The sequence below is a fragment of the Pinus tabuliformis genome, chromosome 2_1 (assembly GCF_031772625.1).
Source record: "Pinus tabuliformis cultivar Carrire ecotype Pingquan chromosome 2_1, CPIR1, whole genome shotgun sequence".
Lineage (NCBI taxonomy): Eukaryota > Viridiplantae > Streptophyta > Pinopsida > Pinales > Pinaceae > Pinus > Pinus tabuliformis.
This window is the reverse complement of record NC_142299.1, coordinates 52,132,604-52,153,747: the sequence shown is the minus strand read 5'-3', so window position 1 is coordinate 52,153,747 and position 21,144 is coordinate 52,132,604. Positions and strand designations below refer to the sequence as shown.

Sequence of the window (21,144 nt, the reverse complement as noted above, 5' to 3'; positions counted from 1 at the left end):
AAATGGTTAGCTTGATAAATACAAGGCAAGGCTTGTAGAAAAAGGCTACACTCATAAGGAAGGTGTTGACTACACAGAGAAATTTGCTCCTATAGAAAAATGGGGCACAATTAGAGCTATGTTTTCTCTTGCAGCTCAAAATAGCCTGAAGATACACCATATGTACGTTAAAACAACTTTTTTGAATGGCGATTTAAAGGATAGTATTTATATGTTTCAGCCTAAAGGTTTTGTTGTTAAAGTTAAAGAGCAAAATGTATGTAAGTTGGTAAAAGTGTTGTATGGACTGAAACAGGGATCTCGTGCATGGTATGAAAAACTAATTGAATATCTTCTCAAGTTGAATTATAAGTTATTTGATCTGGATGATGCAACGCTTTTTGTTAAGAAATTTGGAAAGTCGATTGTATATTTGGTTGTATATGTAGATGATTTGATGATTACAAGAAATAATGATGACTATATAGCATTTGTTAAAAGAGAGTTAATGAAAATTTGACATGATAGATTTGGGTTTATTGCATTATTATTTAGGGATTGAAGTTTATCAGAAACCCAAATATATTTTTATTTCTCAGAAAAAAGTATATTGTACAACTATTGGACAGATTTGGGATGCAGGATTGTAACCTTGTTGCTACTCCTATGGAGCAAAATTCGAAGCTTACTGCCACTGAAGGAAGTATGTTTGAGGATCCAACAAAGTACACACAACTTGTTGGAAGTTTGAATCTTCTAACTACTACTCGACCTAGCATAGCTTTTGTTGTAGGGATACTTTCCAGGTTCATGCATCAACCATGTGAAGGTCATTGGAATGCAGCGAATCGAGTGCTCAAGTACTTGAAAGGCACTCAAACATATGGCATCAAATATTCCAAAGTTACTGTTGGACACCTAATCCTCTAAGGGTTGGTGTGGAAGTTGAATAGTCTAAGGAAGTCCAAGAGACCTTGGAATACGAAACCAAAGGTCATGTGAATGTACTATAAATGTATATCATTTGTTAATAATAGATATACTCTCATGCTTATCTTTAATATTCTGTTGCTTCCATGTGTGTGTCTAACATGGTATCAGAGTGGGCGTACTCCTGCCCTGCTCCAATCTGAGCCACTTATGTTGTGGCCTCTCTGTGTATGTCAGTTCTGCATTCCTGCGGATAGAACTCCCATTATTGTGTGCATGCCTATTTCATACTGCACATTGTCCGGCTAACCTCTCTCAGCTAGATTTGTGTTGGGTTCTCTATCCACTCCCTCAAATAGCAAAAATGCACCCACCTAGACTCTGCGCTTGAGTACTTTGCCAACGGTGTACCTCTCTTAAGAATTTGATAGCCGTTCTGCAGGTTTTCCCCTCTAGCAACCGTTTCCCCTCTCTGGTAATTCCTGCAGACCTTCGGTTGGTTATGCGAGGCAACTGCTCCACAAGCGCAATTGAGGTATCACTCCCACACCTGCATGCATGTTGCCTACCGATATACCTCTCTTGCTTTCATAGTGTTAAACACAGGTGCGATGAATGAAATTCTCTTATGACTTTGTATTGGCGTTTTGGACCCTAATCGGGTATTTTTCTCTGTTCATACATTTTATTTATAAATCGCAGTGAATTAATGTTAAGCGTTAACACTGAGTTTAAGCACTAAACCTTTCCTTAAGCGCCTTTATCAAAAGTATGAATTAAGCACGTGGGTGGTATTGATAAGTGGGAAGCGGTATCTCGCGCACCCCAAATGTTGTAAATGGTATTCCTAAAATTCACGCAATTAACCTTAACGGGTGACACGTAGCACAGGAAAACCACTTTTCTCACACGCTCTCGACCTAATATTGGTCGTGCAAGATTTCACGCGAGATTGCACGACAGTCGTTTGATTGGACGGGTCACATCGACGGTGGAGATCGTTCGGGTTAGTTGGTGAGCGGACGACGCAATATCTGTTGGATCTGGAGATCGAGATCAAAACAATTGAATACCGTAAGGCGAGAACAAATACACAGGCAGAAAGTCGAATAGGCTATTACACAGTAAGAAACAAAAGAACGTAACAGTGCACAGTAACCGTTGGATCAGTCGGGTCAATGGATAGGGTTAATGCAAGATGAGCGACAGAGATCTTATCGCATGAGATTAAGTTAAGAAATGGACGGATCACATCAAGGCACGTGTCGACAGACGGGTGGAAAATGTGCATAATAATGGAGCGGTCTTTGTAGGCGGTAAGCAATATCTTGCACGCCCTAAAAGTTGTAAATGGTATTCTACAATTTCATGCGATTAACCTAAGGGGTTGACACGTAGCACAAGATGGAAAGAGAAAACCACTTTTCTTGCGCGCTCTTGACCTAGTATCGGTCATGCAAGATCTCACGCGAGATTACACGATCACCGTTAGATTGAGGTAGGAGTAATAAACAATGGAGATTGGCCAAGCAAGTTGGCACGAGTTATTGCATGATAACCGTCGGATTAAGGAATGAGATCGACAATGAAGATTTAATGCGCTAAGGAGAGCATCGATATATGTGCAAAGGTTTGTGGAATGGAAGAAAGGTAAGGTTTAAGTGTGGTTTATTGAATATTTCTATTATATGGGAATTATAATAGAAATAAGCAGGATTAGTGTATTATGGTTTAAGTTGAATTATAACCAAAGTCTAAAATCCATGGTATGGTTAATATGCGCGGGTAATAAGAATTAACCAAACATTGTGAAGGATTTATAAGGTTCCGCTCAAAGGTTTATAAAGGTCCAGACTTTGGATAGTTAAATCAAACGTTTCTGATAGAGTTTATTGAAGGAGCATTAAACCTTGACTTATGAAGGTTTTACTAAGTATGGAATTTTAAAATTCCTGGGACTTGTATATGACATGCATTTTATATCCATACTGTGGGTATGTGCGGCTTAGGCTGCATCATTGTCAAAAGTTGCATTGTATGGTGATTTGTCTCTAGTTGAAAGCATTCTCTGTTGTGGAAAGCATCCGAGTGTCATTTTGGATATGGGTATTATAATCGTGGCGAATAGTAATGACAAACTGTTTTACAACTATTGATTTTGAATCCACATATCTGTAGAATTATTATATAATTTTTCTACAAATCAGTCAACTCTGATACCATGTAGAAATTTCCCACCTGTAGATCAACCTGGTAATGCAATGTACTAAAGCAAAACACTTGACTTACTTCTACAAACAATTTAGTGGAAGCTTAATCAACCATGAGCAACATCAATAAGAACACATATAACTGATAATAAGGAATCAATCACACATAACATAGAAGAATTTACCTAGGGAAAGCACCTGCCTAAAACCCCATCTCTGTATTATCATACAAGTGGAAATATAGTCTGGATTACACAAAGCCTTAGCTTGGAAGCTATCCAACTCTCAATACAATCCCTCTGCTGCTCATAAACAGTCAAAGGCTTCTCACAAACCTTCTCCTCTGCCCTCCAAGCCTCCTATTTCTATGCACAGTTTTTCCTGGGTCCTCCAGCTGCAACCTGTGTGATTTTCACCTCACACACAACACTAACCTCTGAAATAACTACACAAACCTGAAGGAGATAAATCCTCATCATGGATAAGCTTCCTTTATAGGAAAAATATTCATCCAACTGATAGTACATTGTCCCTTCTCTGATCTCAACTGGGTCTCAGTTTGAACTGACATGCATGAGTTATTTAAGCTATAATATTCAGTTATCTGAAAATACCAGTTGTTACATGCATGCAAGCTTTAACAAACTGAATCTCATTAATTTAACAACTTGTTAAATTAATCTAACTGGACTTGACTCAGTTAACTGAGCCAACTAATTACAACTCATAATTACAACTCATCCTTATCTCTTTAACTGATGGATAAATTCATCAATTAATAGATAAACTGTTGCATGTCCTCACATAGACTTCAAGTTTGTTTTTCCTTAACTAATTAACTCATGGAGATTAATTAATTAATATTTTAAATTGTTGTTAAGACCAAATTCATTTTTACTTCCTATAGTTATACCAGGGTCTGCTAAAAATAGGAAGGGACCCATAAATGCTATTTTTAGAAGATTCTATTTTTAGCAGTTTCACCTCTCACCCAAGGTGGCCAAAATGCTCATTGGCCAAACTGGTATTTTTAGACATGCTATTTTTAGTAGATCTATTTTTAGCACTTTCTAAATTTAGCATTTCTTGTTGCACGCTTTTCAACACTCCCTCTCAACAAGAAAGGCTTCCTCTCGAACCCGATCCTGTAACTCTGGAATGTTCTGCATGCAACACATCCACTAGGTCCACTTGCTCCAACAACTCTTGGAACAAAAAACACCCCCAACTGACCACTCTGTTGGGCTAGAAACATACTCTGATGTTGAAACTCTACCTGTTGCTGACAAGTGCTCCCTCTCTAACATTTGCGCTACTGCAACATCTCCATGCATCTCGCACCATTGCACACCTCTCTGTGCCACCTCGCACTATGCAAAACACTTGTGCCTCTCGCATTGTTGCAGCCTGCCTGCTATGCATTGTCCTGGGATTCCTACACTGTAGCTGTCTCTGCCACTCCATCCTCATCTATCTCTACTCAATCAATCAGTTCCTGCTACTCCATATCGAGGCTCTCGTAGCAAGGTCTCATCCAAGAGGTTGGGTACCTCAAGGATCCTGCCCTTCCTCCATGGGACGATCACTCCACATCGACGCCCCACCTCCTACCTGGAGGTATGGCTGAATGTGATCCCTCTGCCCACCTAGATCGAAGTTTCCCCCTACTGGAGGTCACTGCATGAGTAGATGTCTCTACTCGACCTCCTCTTAGCTTCCCCTGTTGTGGCTGCTCCACAACCTCCTGAAGCTACTGCACCAATCGTGGCTCCTCCACAATTGTCTGAGACTTCTTCTGGCGCTGCATGTTGAGAGGTAATATACTCTCCCTCTCAACCACCAAGTCTCTAACCTTTGCCTTGCTCCTCAAGGCTTTGCATGCATCTTGTACTTCAAGTGCATACAGGTTCTTGGTTAGCACACCAATCTATTTCTACTTTCCCGCCGTCACGAAATTTTCTAGAAAAATAGCTGATTTTAAATCAGCAATATCTCCCTCATCCGAACTCTGATTCAACCATTTTTTTTATTATTTTGGGTAATTTTCCGTAAAGAATCCAAATCTGCTATTTATTTCGGAAAATTTTGTACAGAAAGTTTTAGATCTGCTCTACAAACTCTCGGCCCAAAACTCAAAACTTTGAAATCTCCTCTCAGTATATTGTTCTCTCCTTGATCACCTGTGCTCCGATACCATGTAGAATTATTGTAGAATTTTTCTACAAATTAGTCAACTCTGATACCATGTAGAAATTTCCCACCTGTAAATCAACCTGGTAATGCAATGTACTAAAGCAAAACACTTGATCTACTTCTACAAACAATTTAGCGGAAGCTTAATCAACCATGAGGAACATCAAAAAGAACACATATAACTGATAAGAATGAATCAATCACACACAACACAGAAGAATTTACCCGAGGAAAGCACCTACCTAAAACCCCATCTTTGTATTATCATACAAGTGGAAATATAGTCCAGATTACACAAAGTCTTAGCTCGGAAGCTATCCAACTCTCAGTGCAATCTCTCTGCTACTCATAGACAGTCAAAGGCTTATCACAAACCTTCTCCTCTACCCTCCAAGCCTCCTATTTCTATGCATAGCTTTTCCTGGGTCCTCCAGCTGCAACCTGTGTGATTCTCACCTCACACACAACACTAACCTCTGAAATAACTACACAACCCTGAAGCAAATAAATCATCATCATTGGTAAACTTCCTTTATAGGAAAAATATTTATCCAACTGATAGTACATTGTCCCTTCTCTGATCTCAACTGGGTCTTTGTCTGAACTGACATGCATGAGTTATTTAAACTATAATATTCAGTTATCTGAAAATACCAATTGTTACATGCATGCAAGCATTAATACACTGAATCTCATTAATTTAACAGCTTGTTAAATTAATCTAACTGGACTTGACTCAGTAAACTGAGCCAACTAATTATAACTCATAATTACAACTCATTCTTATCTCTTTAACTGATGGATAAATTCATCAATTAATAGATAAATTGTTACATGTCCTCACATAGACTTCAAATTTGTTTTTCCTTAACTAATTAACCCATGGAGATTAATTAATTAATATTTTAAATTGTTGTTAAGACCAAATTCGTTTTTACTTCCTATAGTTAGACCAGGGACTGCTAAAAATAGGAAGGGACCCAGAAATGCTATTTTTGGAAGATTCTATTTTTAGTAGTTTCACCTCTCACCCAAGGTGGCCAAAATGCTCATTGGCAAAACTGCTATTTTTAGACATGCTATTTTTATCAGATCTATTTATAGCACTTTCTAAATTTAGCATTTCTTATTGCACACTTTTCAACAATATCTTCACGCCCATGGCCTCTAAACAGGATCACCATCGCCAGCACTTGTGTAGGAAGCCACCACCAAGCTAAGGAGGAGTACCTCTATCTTGAAAATTGAAATCCTGACCGTTGTTGATCTTTCCAAGAGCTTTTGTAACAAAGAATATTGTCAACGAGGCTACCGGTATATGAAAGCTTCCTATGTTTTTGCGCATGTGGGAAGCTTGCTCCATTAATGAATGGTCGACGAGATTCATTGATGTTGAAAATGCAACAAGATGATGGAGCTTAGTGAAAAGAAGTCACCTTCACTAAGTGGGCCTGCAGGCTATTTTTGGCGCAAAGTCTATTTTTAGACTATGTCTATTTTTAGACATATGGATCATGGTCTATGGGTTGCAGGATGCTATTTGTGGATGATTGGTCATGTTGGTAAAAAATAGACGGACTTCTATTTTTAGACATATGGGCGGAGTCTATTTTTAGACTGCCAGTCTAAATATAGAACAGTCGAATATTATTAGCTCTTAATAATATTTGGACTATAAACATTATCTTATCCTCTTGGAGCACTTCAGTTCGAGCTACGGATGTGACACATGCAGCTGCCAGAAGGAAATACGCTTTTCTTATGGGTCAGTTGAGCTTTTTCATGATGGACTTCAGTTAGAACTCAAGTGGTTGATTTTGATGGAGTTGATTGAGGAGCTGATGGAGTTGTGTTCAGTTTGAGTTGGTTAAACTAGTTGTATTTAGTCTAACTGCAGAATACACTAGTGATAAGTGATGTGAATTAATTGTTAATTAATTCACTAATTATTAACTCATAAAGCAACTAAAGAATACATCAGTTAACTCAGTGCATGGACAGTTCAGTGGAGACAAGTGTTAGAGGTGAGTGAAAGGGCAAGACAGCTGTCAGTTGTGACTATAGTTGTGCATGAGATTTGCACAATCAATGGATTGAGTATTGCCAATGAGGATTGTGTGGTTCAGCCAAGGGAAATACGAGTTTGGATCAGCCATTCTCATCTATTCTCATGTAGGATTGCGCAGTGGAGGCAGGCAAGCAGCGAAGGAGATTTGAACCTATGATTGATTCAGATCTGAGCTAGTTTGTGTGTAACAAGTGGAGATAGTACTGAGTACTTGCAAGGAGTATTGTACTATGTATTGTTACATGTTCTCAATCAATATAATATACAGATAGTTGGGGGTTTTCAGTTGCATGCTTTCCCCAGTACATACTGTGTTAATGTGCGCATGCGATTGATGTTTCATTGTTTTTAATTCTGCAAAATTGATGATCAACGTAGAGGAGGTTATGTATTATGCATGCATTCTGCAATAGTGTATAATCAGGATAATCTCTATGAATAAGTGTCATATTATTCAAATTTTCTACAATGTATCGGAGCAGAGTTGATCATCAGATCTATTATTCAGAAAGTGATTACATTTTATTTCTTCGGGCAGAGTCTGTAATCGGGCCAGGTAGCCTCTGGATTCATCCTTCTTTTGGAAGGTGAGATATCCGGTAAAAGCCCATACAGTCAATCTTTGTACGAGAAATACTTTGTTCTCATGAATTCTAGATCAGAAGCAGTTGAGTTTTGAGCTGGTGGAATTCGAATTTGCAGCAGTGTTTTCTTGGTGTCAAAGTTGAAATGTCTTTCAACGGATTGCAATTGGAGTATGCTCTTGAAGGCAGTTCAAATTATATTGCATGGAAAGATAGGATGGAGGTGGTGTTAGATAACAATGGGTTGAAGGATTTCATAAATGTTGAGGTCCCAAAGCCTACTGATGCTGCTCACGTTGAGGTTTGGAAAAAGAAGACAGCAAAGTGTCGAAGGATTCTGTTGGAGGGCGTGAAGGATCACATTGTATCCAGCCTGCATGGAAAGGCTTCTCCATACTTGATGTGGAAAGTGTTGACAGCTCTATTCCAAAGCAAGCGCGACCAGAGGAAGTTGGCGCTCAAGGATAAACTCAGAAACATTAAGTGTGAGAATGGAGACAGTATGCCCAAGTATCTCACGAAGTTCACCCAATGCCGCGATGAGCTGGGAAGTGTGGGGGTGACTGTCGATGATGAGGACTTGGTGAGCTTGGCTCTCCTTGGTCTTCCGAAGAGTTGGCATTCCTATCAGGACTCTGTCAATGGTCGGGAGAAATTGCCAGGATGGGAGAGACTTTGGTCTGATCTTGTGCAAGAGGAGATCAAGTGGAATACCAGGGATGGATCTTCATCAAAGGCATCTGATGAAGAAGATTGTGCTTTGGCTGCCAAAGCAAAGAAGGGAAAGGAGAAAGATTCTTTTTCCGAATCCAGTTCTTCCAATGATGGGAAGAAGGTTGACAAATCGAAAGTGCGATGCTTTCGTTGTCATGAGGTGGGCCATTATGCCACAAATTGTCCACGGAGGAAATCCAAGAAGGGATCCGGGGAAGGAGCTGAAGGTGAGGCACTTGCTTCACAGTTTGAGTTGGATTTCACACTCTTCGCATGCATGGTTTCATCCATGGTGGGAAGTGGTTGGGTTCTTGACAGTGGAGATTCTTTCCACATCACTGGTGACAAGAGTTTGTTCAATACTTTGGAGGAGAAAGATCTCCACATACTCATAGCAATGGGTAATGATGAGAAGTATAGTGTCTCAGGTGTAGGCACTGTTATTTTTCAGAGGGAGCATGGAGCTCGCCTTACCTTGACCGATGTCAAGTATGTACCAGAACTGAAGAGAAACTTGGTGTCGATCGCGATGTTGGAAGACAGAGGCTATGATGTAGTCTTCAATAAGGGAAAGGTTTTCCTTGGACACATCATCACTAGACAGGTGAAGCAGATTGGTTCACGGGTCAAGAACCTGTATGCTCTTGAGGTTCAAGATGCATGCAAAGCCTTGAGCAGCAAGGCAACTGATGGAGACTTGGTGGTTGAGAGGGAGCGTATATTACCTCTCAACATGCAAAGCCAAAAGAAGTCTCAGACGTTTGTGGAGGAGCCACGATTGGTGCAGCAGCTTCAGGAGGTTGTGGAGCAGCCACAACAGGGGAAGCTGAGAGGAGATCAAGTATAGGCATCTACTCATGCAGAGACCTCCAGTAGGGGGAAACTTCGAGCTAGGTGGGCTAAAGGATCACATGCAACCATACCTCTAGGTAGGAGGTGGGGCGATATAGAGTGATCGTCCCAAGGAGGAGGGGCAGGATCCTTGAGGTACCCAACCTCTTGGATGAGACCTTACTACAAGATCCCCGATGTGGAGTAGCAGGAACTGACTGATTGGGTAGAGACAGATACGGATGGAGCAGCAGAGAGAGCGACAATGTAGGGAATCCCAGGACAGCACATAGCTAGCAGGCTGCAGCAATGCGAGAGGCACAAGTGTTTTGCACAGTGCTAGGTGGCACAGAGGTGTGCAATGGTGTGAGATGCATGGAGATGTTGCAGTAGCGCAGATGTCAAAGAGGGAGCACTTGTCAGCAGCAGGTAGAGCTTCAGCATCAGAGTATGTTCCTGGCCCAACATAGTGGTCAGTTGGGAGTGTTTTTGTTCTAAGTGTTGTTGGAGCAAGTGGACCGGGAAAATGTGTTGCGTGCAGAACATTCCAGAGTTGCAGGATAGGGGTTGCAGATAATCCATATCTTGTTGAGAGGGAGTGTTGAAAATGCAACAAGATGATGGAGCTTAGTGAAAAGAAGTCGCCTTCACTAAGTGGGCCCGTAGGCTATTTTTGGCGCAAAGTCTATTTTTAGACATATGGATCATGGTCTATGAGTTGCAGGATGCTATTTGTGGATGATTGATCATGTTGGTAAAAAATAGATGGACTTTTATTTTTAGACATATGGGCGGAGTCTATTTTTAGACTGTCGGTCTAAATATAGAACAGTCAAATATTATTAGCTCTTAATAATATTTGGACTATAAACATTATCTTATCCTCTTGGAGCACTTCAATTCGAGCTACGGATGTGGCACATGCAGCTGCCAAAAGGAAATACGCTTTTCTTATGGGTTAGTTGAGCTAGCGCATGATGGACTTCAGTTAGAACTCAAGTGGTTGAGTTTGGTGGAGTTGATTGAGGAGTTGATGGAGTTGTGTTCAGTTTGACTTGGTTAAACTAGTTGTATTTAGTCTAACTGCAGAATACACTAGTGATGAGTGATGTGAATTAATTTCTATTAACATTATTAATATTGGTTTACTAACATTATTAACATTTATTTATATTAATTAGCTTAATATATTAATTAATTCATATAGCAATTAATTGATATATTAATTGTTATTAATATTAATTACGGTTAATTAATTATTAAATGATCATTAACATTAATATTTATTAACATTATTAATTAAGTATTATTAATATTTTAACCCTATTAATATCTATTAACATTATTAAATATTGATTTATTAACATTTATTAATATGAATTAGTTTAATATATTAATTAATTTATATAGAAATTAATTAATAAAAAAAAAAATTATTATTATTATTAATATATTTCTAAATAAAATTTAAATAATTTTAAATATTAATACAATACACTAATTTAATCATTAAGGTTATGAATTAATATATTAACTCTTCGATAAATATTAATATATAAAACTCAACAGTAAAAATAAAAATAAAAGTAATTTATTAAAAATTAAATTAATAAATAAATAAATATTCCAGTCGACATTGTGCTGATCCTTAAAAATTTATCCTCATTATTATTTATTTCCTTCTAAGCAGCTCTTCTTTTATCATCATTCATAGGTCATGATGATGGATCCCAGTTGGGATTTGAAACGTTGACATAAAAATGGTTCAGACTGTGTGTTCTCCGGTAACTAAGTCACAAAAAAAAATTAATTCACTAATTATTAACTCATAAAGCAACTAAAGAATACATCAGTTAACTCAGTACATGGACAGTTCAGTGGAGATAAGTGTTAGAGGTGAGTGAAAGGGCAAGACAGCTGTCAGTTGTGACTATAGTTGTGCATGAGATTTGCACAATCAATGGATTGAGTATTGCCAATGAGGATTGCGTGGTTCAGCCAAGGGAAATACGAGTTTGGATCAGCCATTCTCATCTATTCTCATGTAGGATTGCGCAGTGGAGGCAGGCAAGCAGTGAAGGAGATTTGAACCTATGATTGATTCAGATCTGAGCTAGTTTATGTGTAACAAGTGGAGATAGTACTGAGTACTTGCAAGGAGTATTGTACTATGTATTGTTACATGTTCTCAATCAATATAATATACAAATAGTTGGGGGTTTTCAGTTGCATGCTTTCCCCAGTACATACTGTGTTAATGTGCGCATGCGATTGATGTTTCATTGTTTTTAATTCTGCAAAATTGATGATCAACGTAGAGGAGGTTATGTATTATGCATGCATTCTGCAATAGTGTATAATCAGGATAATCTCTATGAATAAGTGTCATATTATTCAAATTTTCTACAATTGAATTCAAAACTATTTAAATTGTTGAATTTGGTCTTATAAATTGCAACCTAAGATATTAAATGTAAGCTGCAACGAGCTTGGCTTGGTTTTGATGCACTGAATACATTTGACTGTACCAAGAATTGTGGCAAGTTTTAGAGTGATCGTTGGTTATATTGCCAAATTTGAGTGTATTTTGGCCATTGTGCAAAATTATCTTTCTGCATTTTGTTCAACAAGGTATCTTTGGTTATTGTTGCAACCATTTTAGCCATATAATTCGAGAGACTTATCTGATTTGTTCAATGAAAATGACCAGAATTAATGCAATATTGGAGTTCTTGAAAACTCTGATACTATCTACTTCTAATGACACATTCCAAATCAGCAAAGGCTCTCTCTCAAAAATTCAAACTTGTCTACAATATGCACAAGAACAAATTGCTTTTTTGCAGCTTGAATCTCAACTACAGCAAGAAGAATTACAACAGTGGAGTCATCATTCTGAACCTGTTTATGTTCAAAAGATTGAAACAGACTCCCATAAACAACAAGACAATAATGTTACAGTTGATTCAGATCCAGTTCCCAATAAAGAAACAGAGTCACATGCAAATGCAAAAGTTCAGTTTGCACTTCCCAAGCCCATCATCAGACCTTGGGAAGAGCTTGTCAACAACAAGCACAGAACAGGTCTTGGATATGATAAGGAGGTTTCTTTTTATATTCCAGATTACACAAAGCCCATTCAGTTTCAGAGTGCTGGATTCCTTCATGACAATTCACCTTCAACTATTCCAGATTATGCTCCTCTTTCACAGCAACAACAACAAATTGTGAAATGCCAACACTGTGACCAAGTTGGCCATGTGAAAGATCATTGTTTTGATCTTCACCCATGTAAGCATTGTCATAAAACCAGTTATTCTTCAAACGGATACTTCAGAAACAAACCTCCTGCAAGAACAAAGATTCATCTTGGATGGATCGCTTCTTGGCAATGGGCTTCAATAGCCAAGAATATATTTCTCTCATACAACAGGATTTATTCTCGAATATTGAAAAATCTTGCAGTTGAGATCACTTCATCTTCCCACCTTGTCTCTGACAGGGGGGAAAGTGATGGTCATCTACAAGCTTCAAAGCCACATCAAGTGAGCCTGAGCCACAACCTGCCATACCAGATTCAAAGTTGTAGCCAGAGACAAATATGCCCTTGAGCATGCCTTCAATCAGTGATACCTCTTCAAAGAATTAGGGACACTTCCTCTAGCAGAAGACTTCAGCGTCTTGCCAGTTTTGGAAGAGTTCCAGGAATTGCATTGAGCATTCCAGAGTTGTTGGTCATCCTTAAACCATCACAGGTTGAGACCTCCCCTTTCAGCTTGAAGTTATCCCTTTTATGTGGGGTGAGACCTCCCTTTCATGGTTGAAGGTTTCCCTCTTCAAAACATCAGGAGCACTTCCTCTAGCATGAAGAGTTCTGGGAACTGCACTAAGCGTTCCAATGTTGGTGGTCATCCTTAAACCACCTCCCTTATACCAACATTTCAGAGAGCACATTCAGCGTAGTGCTACCATGCATTTTTGCACATTTTGTATTACAACTCTCTTCTTGGACTCATACATAACCCTTCAGATTAAGAGGGGAATGTTGGACACCTAATCCTCTAAGGGTTGGTGTGGAAGCTGAATAGTCTAAGGAAGTCCAAGAGACCTTGGAATACGAAACCAAAGATCATGTGAATGTACTATAAATGTATATCATTTGTTAATAATAGATATACTCTCATGCTTATCTTTAATATTTTGTTGCTGCCATGTATGTGTCTAACAGTGACAGATTTCCATCTAACCGGCTATTCAGATTCTGATTTTGATGAAGATAAGGGGAATGAGGTCTCTGCTTCTGACTATTTGATGAATCTTGGATCAACAGCCATCAATTGGAGATCACACAAGCAATTTGTTCTTGTTGATTCTACCACTGAAGCCGAATATGTTGCAGCAGTTCAAGCTACAAAAGGAATCATTTGGTTTCACAAAATACTTGAAGACCTACAGGACAAACAAAAGGCTTCAACTCCACTACTTATTGACAACTCTTCTGCAATTCAGTTGGCCAAGAATCTCAAGTTTCATGACCGAAGCAAACATATTAACGCCAAATATCAGTGATTCAACATTTTGTAGAGGCCAAAGTTATTCATCTGACACATTGTCCTACTTCAGAGCAAATCGCAGATATCTTTACCAAAACACTTGAATGTGAAAAGTTCAAAATGTTACTTGGCATGTCAAATGTCCCTTCAAACTAAAGGGGAAATGTTAATTAATCCTTCAGGATTATGTTTATAAAATAGTAATTAGCAGTTAGTTTTTACTTTTCGTCTGAGTCACAGGACACGTCCTCCAAAGTCCCGTGTCCTGTATTTTACATGTCGGACACGAAAACGGCCCTAAAACGTGTCGAAAACGTTTTTCATCATGTCCTATAAAATGTAAAACGTATTCGCCGGTTTTCATTGTGTCCTGTGTCTGGAAAACGCGTATTCCGTTGATAGAAAACGTTGCCTGCATAAGCTGCATTTTTTTTTTGAAAGAAACAAATAATTTTTGAGTGGGGCAGCTTAATGATCAAGTCTAGGCCCTAGTATTTATATGCTATTCATAGTAATGTTAAATTCTTAAAGTAAAAGTGACATTCTCCTTAATCTTCATTTTCATCCTTTTACTTAAATTTTTAACATTACCATGAAATGACTCAGGATGTTTGAGAGTGGTTTCGGCCTCATTGGATTTCATATGGAGAAAGTAGAATTTTAGATTTCATTCAAAATGCAGCAGACTTATCAATTTTTCAGGATTTCAGGATTGTGAGATTGTAATGTTTCCAGGTGACACCACCTGCGCGGGCTACCCCTGCCACCAATAGAGGATGTGGTCTACCTCCTATAGCTCCTACTTCTAGTTCTTCAGCTTCTAGAGCATAGCAAACTCCACTCCCAACTCCACCAGCACCAGCGTCTACATCTAGAGGGAAAGGGAACGCTGTGGCATTTTCTCGCAAGAGGGGCAGAGGAAATTAATAGGATTAAACTTTAGTTATTTTCTTATGTGCTTGTAAGTTGTACATGAACATGAACATTGAATATTCAAGAATCAAGACCAAGCATATCACATTCTAATTTCTAAATAGTAAATTTTGATTCTATTTATTTTTTTTAAGTGAACTATGAATTTTGAGAAATAATTATATTTTAATTTGATTAGATAAGCTGCAACCTGCAATTTAATATGGATAAAAAACTATATTTCGGTGTGTGTATATATATATATATTATTAAATATATATAAAACGTGTCCCCCGTGTCCTGTTTCCAGGTCGTTGCATTTCATATTGAATACTCGTATTTACGTGTCCTCCATGTCTCGTGTCCTCGTGTGATGTGACTTAGCTTTTCGTTAATAAATTATCGAGACAGTTTTATTTCGAACCTACCTTACATTTGTATAAATGAAGTTCTCATCATGAATGCAATCAATTTTCCATTATGAAGTTTATTCGCAAGCCTCTCTACAATCAATTTATTAAATGAAGTAAAAAAAATAAATAAATCTTAGAACTCCATACACATGGACAATTTTAAAAAAATTCTTGCCCAAACTAAAAGCTAAAAGAAATAACCAATATATCTACTTATAATATGGGATTGCACATTCTATTAATGCATTCCGCAATTTGAAGCAACCACTCGAACTCTGAAAATGCACTGAAAGTTCTCCCCCTTAAAATCTGCAATTGCAGTGGAATTACCTTGATTTTCTTGCAGATTGTTTACAACCAAAAATTTCTATGACCATCATCTTAATCTTGATTTAAAATAAGAGTATTCATGCCAAAAACACTAAGGCCGTCCTGCTTTCCCTTCAAAGCAACTTGACATGTCATCGCAAATCAATTCAGTTTACATTTAAAAACCTTTATCTTAATATGATTGCTAAATTCACTTTTAGTCAACCTGTTCTATATTACAGAGTAGAGTGTTCCTGCTCCTGGTTTAAAAGAAAATTTCTGCAATGTGTGAATGTTGAACACAGATGATTTAACTATATAGAGTTGAATGATTTCTCTGGATCATTTTCGTCAGTTATATTTCTAAAATCGAACTTTTTGGGAACAGATGTGTTTGCTTTATATGCTGAATTGGAAAAAAAAAAACAAAACAAAAACAAAAAATCCGGAAAACAGGATTTAAGTCGAGCCTTTTTTAATTTTCAATTTTATCTTTCATGAAACTTGTTTATTGTTTTCAAAGGAATAATCATCTCTTTGATCAGGATCACCATGCAACTCCAGCTTCTAAACATTTTTGTCAACCAAAAATAAATGAAATGTCAGTAAAATCAACTTATTTCAATAAAGTCTTCTAACAAAATTAAATCAGAAGAGGAGATGGCATTTTGTGTGTCAAAATGATATTTCTAAGTTAGACTGATCATACCATCAAGTGTCAATGTGAATGTAAAAAAATCAACCATATAAATTTGAAAAGAAAACAACTTATTTCATCAAAATTTTCATTTATAATAGATGATATATCACACCTTATAAACACAGGTAATATTTTCATAGATTAAAATAATATTATGCAACCCATGAGCGGTAGATCAATTGATTTGTATGGAATCGAATCCTCACCAAGTAATAACTTCAAATCTGATGGGGAAAAGTTGAGAATGAAAACTCCTTTTGAAAAAGATTTATAATATTTTCAGGAAAGATATAATGGACTGTCAAGCTTCTCTTCTCAGAAATGTCAAATGCCAAATCTACATGTGACAAACCCAGCCAAGAATAAATATGTAAACTTGTTAAACATAAAAGAAATTCTTAAGTTTGTTAAACGTTAAAGAAATTCTTAAGTTGGATATTTCAACTAAAAAAGTAAAATAAAAAATCATTATGTTGCATGAGCAAACCCTAGTTGGTAAGTTTACAGGCCTTTAACCCAGCCCACTAGCTGTCCAGGCTTGGGGATCAGATAATTGGGGTTTCTCAATTATTATATGTTCTATTGTGGTAAAGGGTTTTTCCTGTTTATTTCTGAAAGTTCAGAAGTAAGAGACCAAACTTTTAGATCATGCCCATACTTGGTCATGGTGTATGGGCATGTGGGGGTTTGTTTCTTCGCATTGATCCTTAGATTTTGACTTAAATATGGAGATCACACCTGCTCCTGTATAGGTCAGGCTTCTGCATATCCCTGTTACTGTTCCTTTCTGAGATAAAGCCACTCCAAAAATTATTGGTAACTAGCTGGATTTATTCACTAGGTAGATATCAAATGAAGGATGTATATGCATGCCAAAATATGTATGGAAGTGTCTCTCATATGTGATTCAGCTTGACTTGGAAGGTTGGGATTTTCTTCCACGTCTAAGCTATGAACAGATTTATTTTAAGTGTAAGTTTTGTTATGAGCATGAACACAATACAAATCCTAAGTTCCTTTGAAGCAGGCTCATTCCTTTCAGAGCAGTCAAGAACAAGAAACGTTCCAAACTGTGACTAAGAAGCTCAAGAGCCCAAGCGACACCAACCAGAGAAGCCAGGCTCATCTAATCCAAGCTGCAACAGATATGAATTTCTTGCAGAACAAGAGGAATAAAAGCAGGAAAGTCCAGAGGCCCACTCTGAATCATAAGAAAAAGAGCAAAAGGAAGTAGTAAATTTTTCTCTTCCCACCATGGATGAGCCTTTGTATGGGGATTCTGCCCCCATTCAGGAAGAAATTTTAGGTAAAAGTGAGGCTGCCACAGATAAAAATCCAGAGGGCGGTGAAGTGAAGTCCCTTGATTACCCCAGCTCTCCCTCTTTTGCAGAAAATTTGGAAAAAGCCACTCCCCTCCTTTAATAAGAGGAATAAAATCAATTTGACGTAGGATTGTTCTTGATCTGAAAAGAATATTCACAGGGGTTAATGAAATATGCATTATGCTGTATTTTAATGTTAATGAAATATGCATTATGCTGTATTTTAATGTTAATGAAATATGCATTATGCTGTAATTTAATGCTCAACTCCTCTTCTGTTATAACAATCACTCTTTAGTGACATTTCTCGCACAATATACCTTTGCAGATCGAAGAATTTAGCAGCGTTCAGCGCCGAAGGATCCCTGTTTTTACACCACCAATGCTATTTAAAGTCAAAAGAAAGTACAAAAATATTTGAAGAACAATAGCCTACCGCTGGAAGATTTCTTAGAAGAACGACCGTATGAAAAAAACAGATTTCATGAAAAATCAACCGATGGAATATCTCTTCCATGTGTTTGAAGTTTGAACATAAGCCTACCTTAGTATATACATGGATGAATAAAATCCAATCAATACAGTTTAGTCACTCCCTCACACACGATTCTTCTCTTCTCAGGAACCTTTAACCATTCTCACAGATGGCACTGCTTCTTTTCTGGTTTATTTTTCTTGTATTTTCCACCGTTCAGTTATCAGATCGATCACGTCGGCAATACTTCCGATCAAGAGGCTCTGCTTGAATTTATATGTGCAATCACACATGATTCATCCCAATCATTACCCACTTCTTGGAAACCAAATGTTTCATTCTAAGAGTGGTGTTATAATTCATCCCAATCATTACCCACTACTTGGAAACCTAATGTTTCATTCTAAAAGTGGTGTTAGATGCAAAATATCTATTGTTCCTACGATACTCGACCTTACCAATAACAGTTTTCATGGTCACATTCCCTATCAACAGGGAGGTCTGTTGAGTTTGAACGGGGTATTTCTTTATAGAATAATCCCCTCTAAATCCAATAACCTCCAAACTCTTTTGGTTGAATTCGATATATAACCTCTGCATCTTTTGAAGGATATTAACTGAAGAAGGGATTGTAAAACTATGGTCATGTAATTTTTCTTTTTTTATAAAACAGACTTCCCAGTCGATAGAGAATGTGACCTTGAAAATTGTTAATGGTTGAGTATCGTAAGGAATAAATTTCTGATAAAAGAGATTGTACCTTGTAATCTCATACTTGAAACATGGGGAGAAACCACTCTCCCTGCGTCTAGAGCATATAAAACCTATCCACCGGCAGATTGAAACATTCGGTTCCAAGTAGCGGATAATGTTGGGGATGAATCATATGTGGTTCCAGACATAAATCCAACCAGAGTATCTTTATTGCCGATCTGAGAATCCTGACGAACGATCTGAAAATGTACAATGAAAAACACAAAAGAAATGAACGAGAAGATCAATTGGTTGAGTCTCCATCCTTTTTGTCGGTACGAAAAAAGCTAGATTACTATTCATTTCAAAAAGAGATAACAGTAATCATCTGGTGGATAGTCATAATCACCTTTGCTTTCGTACTTGAAAAATAAACGTCGTGAACCACAAAAAGAAAAATGAAATGGAGAACATAAATCCAACCATGTTCCCGATTAGAAGTATTGCCGATGATCTGATAATTGATCGGTGGATCGTTAAGGGTTTGTTCAGCCTGACAGGTAGGGATATGTTCAAACTTCATACACATGGACGAAATATTCCGTCGGTTGATTTTTCATAAAATCTGATCTTTTCGTACCAACATTAATTAATGAATTCTTTAAGGAATATTCTGGTTGTGGCTACTTTTCTTCAAAGATTACTGCACATATTTTATTTGACTTTAAATAGCATTGATAGTGTAGAAAAGGAGATCTTTCGGCGCCGAACGCTGTCAATTTCTCTGGATCTGCAAAGTATACCACGGGTAAAATGTGAGAAAAGAGTAACTATTATGACCAAACAGAACTTACAGTAAACAAATACTATGTCAGCTTTATAAATTAGTAATTGTTTTTAAGGGAAATGAAATGATATTTTAATGTGCCTTGATTAAAGATTAAAAATTGTTTATGGTATTAAAAATAATAAAATAAAATAAAGTAATTTACAAAAGGGCATCATGTATCATGTCAATGAGATTTGAACTTGATGAGGAAGTTATCATTAACTCACTCAACCTACATTCAATTGATTAATGATATGATATAATATATTTTAATGATGTTCGTGAGACCCAAATTTCACACCAAATAAGATATCACAATATGAAGTTTCCCTCTAAAACAGCCCTTTTACCATGAATCTTGATAAAAAAATTTGGAAGGAATAGAGGATTTAGGAAGACCATGCAAATTGGGTCAATAAAATTCGGAGGACAACTTCAAATAGCTAGAAAAAACGGACCAAAAAGAGATCAAACAAAGATTGACCAAGGGAGGTTGAAGACGCTTTTGATTTTCAAAAACTCACTGGCTTGCCGATGTCCAATGGAGTGGGGTTTGGTTGGGGTGAACAGTGTTGGTTCCCACAAAACACCTTCAAAAAATAATATTAAACATTATTTTAATTAAAAATTTGTTTATTAATTAATGATAATTTTTTAGTCAAAACTAGTTGTTATATTTTAACAACTATAAAACAAAAATCCTAAGGCGGAACCCTAGCAATGGCGGAACCCTAGCAATTTTTCTGCGCTGCTGAACCAAACCCCATGGCGGTTTACAGACAGCCCCCGGGTCTCTTGTAATGCCGGGCTGACTGCGGCACTGTTGTTTTTGTTATTGCGTGGATTATTTTATTCCGCGGTCCCCCCTGGGCACCCACCTCTGAGCCCACTGCCGCTCTGACTACCCTGATCCCGGTGCTACCGGACCTCTGCTCGAACACCGCTCGCGACGCATATCCGACAGTTTAACATGGGTGACGAGGAATTGGTAGATTACGAGGCGGACCCTAGGCCGCATCAAGAAATATGGGCACACACCAGCAGGCCTCATATGACTCCGCGTAACGTTGCTTTGGGTTTTTCGACAGGTGCCCCAAATCTGCATCCACACTTGTCTTCTACTGATAAAAACAAAGGACCGGCTATCTCATCAGTGGAATCCCCGCCCATTGCATGCCCTCCTCTCTCCCCGGCCACTGCTCAGTTACTAGGCTCTTGTTTCCTGGGATCCCCTTTGCTTGACGTCTCCTTACAGGAACTCAATCGGCCTGCGCTCCATCCTCCCCCTCCGCCTCCCCCCCCTTCAAGCTCCCACTCCCCCTCCGTATCATTTATGCCTCAATCCCTCCAGCAGCCCTTCATCCCCCCTGTATCCGGCTTCCCGGGTTCTGGTTTTCCCTCCCCTCGATCTCCATTTCCCTCTGGTTGT

At 37.9% G+C, this 21,144-nt stretch overlaps 1 protein-coding gene across 1 annotated transcript; it reads right to left on the bottom strand.

The window, feature by feature from the left end:
- Nucleotides 1-17,262: 17,262 nt before the first annotated feature.
- LOC149198750 (uncharacterized) lies at nt 17,263-19,417 on the bottom strand. Its single transcript, XM_089402145.1, has 4 exons — nt 19,296-19,417; nt 18,263-19,146; nt 18,039-18,083; nt 17,263-17,859 (listed from the first exon to the last, which is right to left on the bottom strand). The coding sequence occupies exons 2-4, from the start codon at nt 18,274-18,276 to the stop codon at nt 17,523-17,525; spliced, it is 396 nt and encodes a 131-aa protein (XP_089258271.1). The 5' UTR covers nt 18,277-19,146; nt 19,296-19,417; the 3' UTR covers nt 17,263-17,522.
- Nucleotides 19,418-21,144: the final 1,727 nt, after the last annotated feature.